The sequence below is a fragment of the Rutilus rutilus genome (genome assembly GCF_951802725.1).
Source record: "Rutilus rutilus genome assembly, chromosome: 4".
NCBI lineage: Eukaryota > Metazoa > Chordata > Actinopteri > Cypriniformes > Leuciscidae > Rutilus > Rutilus rutilus.
Window position 1 is genome coordinate 41,052,860 of NC_140212.1, and position 11,300 is coordinate 41,064,159.

At 37.1% G+C, this 11,300-nt stretch overlaps 1 protein-coding gene and 1 long non-coding RNA gene across 2 annotated transcripts in view; both read right to left on the minus strand.

Moving 5' to 3' along the window:
• Positions 1-933: 933 nt before the first annotated feature.
• On the minus strand, positions 934-4,306 carry LOC311289148. The gene is made up of 3 exons (XR_014627068.1): positions 4,246-4,306; positions 3,736-3,825; positions 934-2,051 (listed from the first exon to the last, which is right to left on the minus strand). It is a non-coding gene; the product is annotated as an uncharacterized lncRNA (long non-coding RNA).
• Positions 4,307-9,500: 5,194 nt separating this feature from the next.
• LOC311289503 (membrane-spanning 4-domains subfamily A member 8-like) overlaps positions 9,501-11,300 on the minus strand; it is a 10,448-nt gene continuing 8,648 nt past the window's right edge. The window contains exons 7-9 of the mRNA XM_084407578.1: positions 10,316-10,426; positions 9,947-10,009; positions 9,501-9,778 (exon numbers count right to left, since the gene is read on the minus strand). Coding sequence (XP_084263704.1) covers positions 9,686-9,778; positions 9,947-10,009; positions 10,316-10,426 — 267 coding nt within the window. The 3' untranslated portion in view covers positions 9,501-9,685. The remainder of the gene's footprint in view (positions 9,779-9,946; positions 10,010-10,315; positions 10,427-11,300) is intronic.

Genomic DNA, 11,300 nt, shown 5'->3' on the forward strand with positions numbered 1-11,300 from the left:
CTATCCAGATGCAGGCTATTTTCGCTGTGTATAAAACACCACTCATATAAACACTACATTATTAACAAGACAACACGATCTAGCTGTTGCGGGGAAAACTCATCAATTATTCCCGTGACAGCATTAGTTCTGCCTCCAACAAGTGCACGGCACACCCATCTCTGAGTTACTATCGTCCGTGTAAAACAGCGCGTGAAGGTCGAGATCGGCTTCTTCCACGACGACACAAACACACAAGAACTTCGATCAAGACTGCAACAAGATTGAGCTCGTCCAGGTACTCGTTCATGTACAGTTTGTGTTGTCAGGTCGTTATTAACAGAGTACTGAGTTAGTGATGCACCGAAATGAAAACGCTTCAAATCGAAACCGAAACTAAACATACTGAGACGGAAAAGTCTGACTTTAATTAGACTTTGTAAATGCTGCCATTATATTGTTGATATAATTTGTTTATTTTTTCTATAATCACTTTGATAATTTAGAATTTAAGTTGTTTGTTATTTATACACTTATACATTATTTATTTATTTATTTATTTATTATAATCTGCAGTACCTTTATTTTGAAGGATTAAGTTTATGCGCAAACCCAGCTAACACAAATACGTGACTGTTACGTAACTGCAACGTAATCTGGTGACCAAACTTTCGTCGTGGCGACGTAATTAGTTACGTTGTGGCAACCGGAAAAGTGAAATTCCCAGATACGTTGCTACAACGTAACTTTGTAACGTTGTCAGCAGGTAACGGCGACGTCGTGGCAACGTTGTGGATCGACAGTCGTGTGTTGGTAACCAGTTGGTCATTTTAGTTTTTAATAATATGGGCGGACATGCAGAGGTCTAATTTAACTTGTCCTCATTGGCCCAAAACTATTTTAGAGACTTTTTCAACGACATATGAACGATATACAGACTCAAAATTTGGTTAATTCAGTTCATTTACTATAGAACAAAGCACAAACAGCAAAAACAATTTGCAAACAGGTTATACATTTAAATGAACAAGATTTTCCTCAAAAACTTGAACATCAAACTACTCCTACACGTCTTCATTTTGGTGGCCCTAATAACAAAGCAAGAATAAGAAAAGAAAAATGCAAGAAAAAAGAACAGTTGAGTGTTTTACCATTTAACATTTAAATACACAAAGCAATTAGCACTGAAAGAGAGAATCTGTAAGCAGACAGTTTTGTTTAAAAATCGCTTGTATATTTTTCTAAACATTGTCACAAAGTTATGTTGTCGCAAGTGCATTATTTCCTTTTAAAATAATTTGATAACTTAATGACATGTATCACTATATGCTATAAAACCTTAGTTTGAAATACATTTTTTTTGTACATTTAATAATACATATTTTGTTTTTCTTCTTCTGAAGTCATAATTACAATGTCCTTTTTTTTTTTTTTAACTAGGAAACTAGGCCTATTTATGATTATTCCTGAAGGCAGCATTAAACTCCTAAAATGTCAGGTGATGGTGCAACTGTCCGAACAAATAAACAGATTAAGAAAACAATTTAAAATGGTGTCTTAATAATAACAAAATAAAAACTATGCCATCATTTTAGGTTTGAAGCCTTTCATATAATTGTTTTTTATAAATATCAGTAGTTTTAAAGCTGTTGAGATAATTGAGAAACTTTTGTCCGGCCATTTGTATATTCTCAAATGTTATTATGAATTTACAAGGTAATAACAGTAAACATGATAATGCATCGTCCAGAGGAGCCTAACTGATCTCTTTGGCAGAGTGAAAAAGTTTGTAGAGCTCTTTCAAATACTGATAAAAACTGCTCATTTCAAGTATGGGTAGGTTGGTGGTACACTTTCCATGTCAGGTGGTACAACTACAATACATAATATTTTTGCTGTACCACCTGACATAAAAACTTAAATTAGTTTAAACACTTTAAAATATCATTTAACATCTGAAAATTGTTTAAACACATTGTCTTCAAGAGTGTTGATGTCATTAGAAGTCTTCCCAAGTGAGGCTGGATCCGAACTGGAGCTGCTGTAATCTCTAGTAAAATATGCTGAGCATCCTGAGATAGAAACAAGGAGACAACAGGAGAAAGATTAGCATTGCTGCTGTTCATATTATTTCAGGCAAAAGATGGTCATGTGCACTTTTTACTATTTCATCACATATAGTGCAAGATTATGAGATGTGTTAAAGGCAGGGTAGGTAGGATTTATTAAAAATTAAAGATCCAAATTTGTTAAAACTTTCTATATATATCAATACATAATTAAAATGTAAGAACTCTGAAAAAAAGAGTATAAAAATCAAGTGACTCTAGACCGTTTAATCTGTATTAAACACAGCTCATTATTTCGATTCGGGACGAATCAAAGGATTGGCTTAGGCGACTGTCACTCTCTCGCAACCATGGCAACCACCCTTTTGCCACACAGCACCTGCCCACTTGCGCGCGACCGTTTGATTTGAGGAGTGCGAGAGGCACGGAACCTGATCACACCTCCGTCCAGTAGATGGCGGTAATGCACTATGTTTGCAAGCTGCCAATAAAATCTATCGAAGAAGAAGAAGAAGGCACTGAACCTAGGAATACCAAAACAATGGCAGAGAAAGAGCAATCTAATTTTACAGTACCGGCATATGCAGTTAGTGAAGGCAAACCAGGCAAAAAAATGCCCCTTCCCCTCCGCTTGTCTCAGGTAAATAATGCGTCCTCTAGCTCAGCGGTCGGAGTCGCGCGTTCATGTGTTTTGGGGGCGTGGCTTTGGAAGAAGCACAGAAATGAGGGGGTGGAGTGAATGGAAATAATGAGATGTCTTTAAAACAGTCGTGAGAGGTCTACAGACACTCGATTTTGATACTTTCTTTTTCAGAGTACTTACATTTTAATTATGTATTGATATGTACATAAAGTTTAAACAAATTTGAAAAATAAAATTTTTAGACCATTTCTACCTACCCTGCCTTTAATTGAATGCTTGGCTAAAGAGATGTGTCTTTTATCTAGATTTAAATTAGTATAGTGTTTCTGGGCCCCAAACATTATCAGGAAGGTTATTCTAGAGTTATTCCCTTACATTCTATTGAATTAATAGGAAATCATCTGATTTTAAAAAGAAAACATGGCCTAACGAGTCAGCATTTTAATATTTGAATACTATACATTCTTACAATGCAAACGTCCTAAACATTTCTGAGTATTATCAATGTTGAAAATGTGCTGATTAATCTTTTTGTGTAAACCAATGTAAAAGTTTAATCCATTTTCTTTTTTCTCTCTCCAGGATTCATTGTTAAATAGACCCAACATATACACTACTGTTCAAAAGTTTGGGTTCAATAGAGTAAAAATAAAATAAAAAATCTTATTTTATTCAGCAAGGATGGATTAAAGTGACCAGAAGAGAGAGTAAAGATTTCTGTTTCAAATAAATTATGCTTTTTTTCTTTCATTCATCAAATAACCCTGAAAAACACAAAAATATGAAGCAGCACTGCTGTTTTCAACACTGATAATAATCTTAAATGTTTCATCTATGTTTTTAGTTTTACTTATTCACTTATTCATGTTGCTCATACAGTGTCACTTAAGTTTGGATGTCAAAACTTTCTTAAAATAAATTAAACAAATAAATGTAAATATGAGAATTTTAAAATAACAGATGCATGGTGATGTACAGTTAGTAGGTGACAAAATATTGTGAGAAAATGGATATGAAGTTATTTAATGAGCTTCCTCACTTCACCTGTTTCCAACTTCTCTGGCAGCAGCTTTCTTCAGAAATATTTAAGTCGTGAAGCTTCCCCTCTGTTGTAGAAGGATTATTTTGTTGCTCCTGAAATCACAGAACTAGTTTTATCAATTTGTGTTTATCATTGAGCTAAGTTTCAGCCAATTTTCACACTCCATGTAACGTTAAGTGACGTCATCGAGTACGTTTATGGTAAATACGTTTATGTTAAATAAATTAGCTCACTTCCAAACTACCTTATTTTTTTTTACAAAACTATCAAAACCTCTCATCTACCCATAAGATGTGATTAAAATCCTAAACTTTCATATCAAAAGCTCAAGCTATGAAGTTAGCATAACGTTATCTCTTCTGAAAACGGTTGAGATGCTAACGGACTTTTTCCTAAGACACTAAACCATTTCTATAAAGCAAATATTCAACAGAAGCGTGTCAATTACAAGTACGAGAAGTGTCAAGAACAGTTGTGTGTATTATTTGTGTGATTTTAGAGACTAAACTCACCTGAAAGCAGTGAAAACAACAGCGAGAGACGGAGTTCTGCCGCTTTGTCAGTTGCAGTCAGGGTTGCCAGGTCCCAGAAATATTTCCAGCCCAATGACAACTCAAAACCCGCCCAAATGGAATGAAAACTAGCCCAATTTTTCAGTGTCCAATCAGATTAGACAACGGCTGGATTCCCACAAAGGGGCTTAAATTAAATTTATATAAGTTTAAGTTTAAAGTATTCACCTTTTGTCTTACCCAAATTCTTAATATCACACACTGTGTTTTTTTTTAATACACTATCTCATACAATAAAGGTCAAATAAGAACATGTCCTCTCTGATATTTTCTGACCCTAGTCAGAAGTACTAACTTGTACTTACTTTTTCTCTTCTCAGAACTTCTCTCTGATGCTTTTCTCTCCAGATCTGCGGCTGTTCTGTTTACACACAAGCATCAATATTAAAATTAACACACTGTTAAACTAAATTAACATACACTGGCTTTTATCAATATTATTACAAATATGCTTACTGGGTGAACTTGAACACTTGTCCCTTTGTTTTTGTTGTTGTTTGTCTTCTCTTTTTTTCAGAACTTTTCACAACATTTTCTTCTTAGATGGTCTAACTGCGCAGCCTCATTTTGATTACAGATTTGAACAGAACTATATACAATCTCAGGGCTGTTTTATTTTAGACATTGGTGCTCTCTTCCCCACCCTTCTCAGGTGGTGCTGAATAGATTTCAGCAGTAAAGAGAGAAAGCATCCGTGGTGATGGTTTAAATTCATGGCAGCATATGTTTCTTCGTTGCATGTAAGCTCGAATCCTCATTATATTTAGCAAAGAATTCTGCTCTAGCCTGTTTCGTAGCTTGTTCTTTATCAGTGACATTTGGGAAAATGAACGCTCAACTGCTGCATTGCTGAATGGTAGAGCAAGAAGACTCAATGCAAAATTACCAAGATCTTCAAAGTTTCTATCACCTGCAGTATCTGTGTATGCAGAAACTTCTACCCAGAAGTCCTCTGTTTTGCCATCTTCTGCATTGTTCCATTCCAGAGTGTGAATTACTCTCCACTGTTGCTCTGCTTTCCCTACATCTCCCTTGAAGAGGTGGAAAAAGGGAAGATCATCAATCCTTGGCTTACTTGATGACAGAGTATGACTCGGTGACAGGAATTTGAGAGCCTCTAACTGTTTAATGTTATCTGGAAGTCTCTTCCTAATTTCCTTAGATAACTCTAGCATGTAGTCCCTGCACCTGCGTTTCATGTCCTGTTCAGCTAGGTCACTTATTCCATTGGCTTCAAACAAAGCGAGACGGAACTGCACCCCAAAGTCTACGGCATCAAGTGGCAAAAGATTCTCATCAGAAAGGTTAAACTCCATGATGTCTTGCCAGCTCTGGAATGTCTTCGGCAAACCTATGCGCTCAAGCAGGGACCGGTAAAATGTTAGAAGTTCCGTAAGAAGTTTTGCAGGATCAGGTTTGTCAAGTTGAAAGATTTTATTAAGTCTGTTTAACTCTGACACAATTGGTTGGAGGAATTTCAGGTATATCAGGTTAATATTGTCACTATACATTTGGTACAGCAGTTCCGCAGCATAGCTCCTCTCACTGTCTTTTGTCAACTGAAAATGCAACTTAAGCTCCACATACTGTGCAAGGATCCGGTTGATGCACTCACTAATAGCGAGCCACCTAGTGTCAGACAGTTGCAGAATCTTCAGCGGGCTTTCACCTACATTTATGGTTTTGTACAGTTCAGAATATTTTTGGAGACGCTGGGTGGCATTTGAAAACCAACTGTAGGTCTGAGAAACCATGTACTCAACATTTCTGGGGAGGACACTGACGGCTTTTGATGCACAGAGCTGAAGAGAATGGCACACACACTTTATGTAGACAATATGAGGATTGCGGTCACGGAATTTCTGTAGCACTGAATTATGTTGCCCACACATTGTGTTACAGCCATCAGTTGCAAGACCGATGCAATTCAGTATGGACAATTTGTTTTCATCCAGAAATTTGAATAAAGCATTTGCTATGGTAAGTGAATCACCAGCTACTATATTGATCATTCCTGCAAAAGTGCTAATGATTCGTGAGAGCTTTTTGCTGTAATATCTGATGACTATACACAGTTGTTTTTTGGTCGTGACATCAGTGCTCTCATCAACAATTAGAGAGTATGGTCCACTTCCTACATCCTCCAAAAGGTCTTCATGTACTACTGGTCCTATCACTGAATTAATTAGTGCTGTGCATTTCGTTCGATGTAAACTAATGCCTTTTTTCGAAATTTCTTCCACAACACTTCCTAAGTGGTCAACAGTTGAAGTGCTTGAGTGACAAGCAACATGGGCAGCCAGCTTCAACTCTGCCTCTTTCACAGGTGCATTATTTCTTAGAAAAGAACTGCCTGTATCAAATAATGTTCTGGCATTTGAGAAAGGAGCCGCATTTTTTTTATGTTTTTCAGTCGCAGCATGAGCTACCAGATCACCGTGGTGAGCTCTTACTTCACATTTGCAATATTTGCAGAACGCTTTTCTATCATCATTTGGAACACTTCGAATCCACTCCTTTAATCCTTTCTCTGTCTCCCATTCTTTGCGATACTTCTTTCCATACTTTCCCCATTTACCTGACATTTTAGAATGCTGCTTGTTCATCCACAGACAACCGAACCGACGCTTCTGACTACAACGCTCTCCTCTCATGTGAGTGACGTGATGATGATGCTTGATTTGTGATGTCAAAGCACATGTGGCGCGCGCGCCTACTCGCGTCTCGCGAGAAGCAGCGTTTGTTGCCTAGTATTCATTCCCGGGGATCAACACCCACTAATAAAAGGTTCCCTTTTATCTTTGTCCACAATTCTTTTATTTTATTTTTATTTATTTTTTTGCGGCCGCGGTACATTATAAATGTAGCCCAAAAAACCGCAACCCGCAACTCCGTATTTTTTCCCGCAACTCCTTTTCTAAAATAGCCCAATTGTGCGGGAAAACCGCTACCCTGGCAACCATGGTTGCAGTCAGTGGGGCGGTCGGTGACGTGCCGTTTCCATGGCAACTCATCTCCGCTCCCAGTGTTTGAAGCGACTCGAAGGTTCACGCGCACGCCCATTAAAACGTCAAAGCCACGCAACATTTACAAACATAAACATCTAGAATTATAACCTTTCTTGAATAAAATGAACGTATTTCAAACGTACAGTACGGAATACTAAACAAACAATTGAAACAAATAAAATATTTCATAGAAATGCAGTCTGATAAGATGGTAATGAAATTACGGGCCCGTGACGTTGCATTTCCGTTGCCAGTAAGTCATGAAATTACCAAGTTATTACGAATAGAGTACGTATCTGGAACGTAGTTGGTTATCTTATAACCTTAGGAGGACGTACTGACGACGTTGTGGGTTGGTAAGATGATGGTAATGAAATTACGGTCCTGTTACGTTGCAGTTCCGTTGCCAGTAAGTCATGAAATTACCAAGTTATTACGAATAGAGTACGTATCTGGAACGTAGTTGGTTATCTTATAACGTTAGGAGGAAGTACTGATGACGTTGTGGTTTGGTAATATGATGGTAATGAAATTCCGAGCATACGACGTTGTAGTTACGTTGTCAGTTGGTAAGTCATGAAATGACCAAAAAGTACGAATAAATTACGTAACTGCGACGTCGTGTGTTAGCTGGGAATGCGAACTTCACGTCAGATTCATAGTTAATGCAAGCAAGCGACAAGCACAGACAAGTATGCTCAGATTAAGATTTATTCTCGTCACAAAGGACTTGAACGTTCGTAAAGAGATTCAAAGACTATTTCCCTTTCTCGCGGCATGAAGCCAACGAGGTATTTTGTTTTATTTGTCTGTATTTTGTGTCAGTAAAATGCCATTACTGTTGCAGGCTTTCTCTTTGTGCCAAGCTGATGTCATTTCTGTATTTTGTTGTTGTTTAGTTTCATGGTGGATTTGGAGAAAAGTCTTCCATTAAACCAGTAGCAAGAACCACTTGTGTCTGCGTGTGCTTTGGAGGAAGATACAGACTTTGATAGTAAATATTGTAAGATTAGAGTAAGATTAGTCGAATATTTCCTCTATGTAGCCTATATAACATTCCCTCTCAGAAGCTCTGTCTCCAGCAGTCATTATTGTGGACATGTTTAGGGCGGGTCTCCGCATGACTGCACATTTTCTGCAATACAGATTTCATTTGCACTAAAGCACGCCTCCATTTTCTATCGATTAATCTCTTGGAGACATTATCAAGAGCGTGCAAAAACTAGATGAATTTGACATGCTAAAATATTAAAATAATATGAGACGCACGTGTGGATGTGATTGATGTTAAGATTTCATAATGTTATGGGGTTTCAAATCAAAATATGACTTCCTGTTATGAAACAGGACAGCGATTTCATACATGTCCACTGGACACCAGGACTTAATGTGTTTATTAGCTCTATTAATGAGATCATACAGATGGAAAAGTAAATAATAAAGTTATTGTGCAATTCTTCTGACAGGATTATTTTATTTAGCAAAATATCTCAGCATTCACTGATGCACTCAGTCACCATTATATGTTTGGTCAAAAGCGAGACTGCTCTCATGTTTTACTGAAGAACAGCAAATGCAAGTACATTTTCTGTCTTCCTTGCAGGACTGTGATATGAAGAGTGTGTTAAAGGGATAGTTCACCCAAAAATGAAAATTCTGTAATCATTTACGCACCCTCAAGTTGTTCCAAACCTGTATGAGTTTCTTTGTTCTGCTGAACACAAAGGAAGATATTTGGAAGAATGTTTGTAACCAAACAGATCTCGGTCCCCATCGACTACCATAGTATATATTTTTTCCTACTATGGAAGTCAATGGGGACCGAGATCTGTTTGATTAAAACATTCTTCCAAATATCTTCCTTTGTGTTCAGCAGAACAAAGAAACTCATACAGGTTTGGAATAACTTGAGGGTGAGTAAATGATGACAGAATTTTCATTTTTGGGTGAACTATCCCTTTAAGTAACATTTTAGCAACAGTGTGAAAGTGAATCATACATAACAGGCACAATACTGGTATAAATATGAATATGAGTCACATGACTAAACTTACGTCAACGTTTTAAAATAACTCAGTTTTGACAGTCCACACGACAACGCGAAAACTGGGTTTACAAACTAATCCACTTTGGAGAATGTTTTTTAATTAATAAAATGCATCTCAGTGTGGACAGAAGGACAAAACAGAGAGAAAAATATGATTTTTATTTTTTTTTAACAACAATGTTATTTATCAAAAATTGTCACAAGTTTAAACAGCATTTAAAAGATGCCACACGTATTAGTGTGGAGAAGGCCTGAATCACTGGAAGAACCCGTGTGTCCTGTGAAAGCATCAAACCCAACAGCAGGACCACAGCTCTGTCCACTTTTAATATTCATATTTAGGATCAGCACATTCACTGTATTGTGGGGGAACATCTGCAGGATCGTGATTCACGGAGGAGTCGCTCACCAGATGTACCTGCAAGAAAAACAGGTATGCCATCAGCTTTATTGATAATTTATTGATAGTTCTAATCAATTCTTGAACACACACACACACACACACACACACACACACACACATATATATATATATATATATATATATATATATATTATATAGACTGGTGCTACAAGCTTCTCTTACCTCTGATGGATTGGGTCTAAAGGCATAGGACTGTGGAATAACAACTTGGTGAACATTCAGCACCTTCGGAAAAATACACGTTGCATTTTATACCTTCTTACTGCAATATACATTTAATAACATTGGATGACAGTTCTAGTATTACAGGTTTATAGACTGCACTGTATTTCAAATGGAAAAAGGAAAAGACAAAAATCTTGCTAAAATATTTTGGTGTCGAAACTTGTGCAGATTATTGAAAACAATAGAAATTGAAAAACTCCCCGTCTTTGTCAATCTGCAATGTCCTAGCAACCACCCAGAAAACCCTAGCAACTGCTTAGCAACCATAGCGGCCACTCAGCTTCTAGCCCTGAACGCATCACTCACCTGTGGAGAACAGGCGTTGGCTTTACAGGCAAATGCTGACAGAACGATGGAGATGATAAACTCAAGGATAGTGAATACCAAGGACACACCACGGATCCCCCGGAAGAGGGTCTGAGAAAACACTCATCATTAGCACAAATATCATTAAAATAAATGATAGTTGCTCACTCATACGCTGGCTGCAAGTGCAGAATGTACAATCCTTGAGGTTCATATGGTAATATAACAAATCAAACTAAACGTATAATGTCAAAGCCTTCTTGCATGGTAAACAGGGCTTGACATTAACTTTCTTTCTCACTAGTCACTGTGTCGAGTGGTTTTCAGAAGTTACAAGCCACTCAGCATTTTCACAAGCTACAATTTTACCAAAACCATGGGGAAAAACTGCCATATAGATAATTCTATCCCATAATTTGGCTACAGTAAACCACAAATTATTATAGCAAAATAAAGTAAACTGTGACATTCTTCATCCAAAAATTCTTCATACAGTGACTACCAAATTATTCAGACACTTTGACCTGACCATGTTTTGCTTTAGTATTTTTCTTTAATTGCTAATGTGACCTTTTTACACACAGACTGAACGAAATTAAGCATATCTTGGTAATGGTTGACCTAAATTGGTATTATGTATGAACAGATGACAGCTAATCAACCTAATTCATTTGTGAGACAGTCTAACTGAAGGATGAACAAAACCAGTGAAATATCAACTGATTTGATAACTCTGAGTTCTTGTAGTTTGTTATTACCATTTTCTAAACTATAGTGAATAAACTGATAATGTGAGAAATGTTGAAGGTGTCTGAAGAGGAGAGGCGGGTTTGTGTGTAACTCGCTGTCGCTATTTTTGACCAAAACATTGCACTTAGTTTATTATTTCAGATGCCCTTTGTAAAAGACTACAATTGAAAAATGTATATATAAAATTCAGTCCGCCGAAGTGGCTAGCAGGAGTGACTGTAACACGCCACTGCTG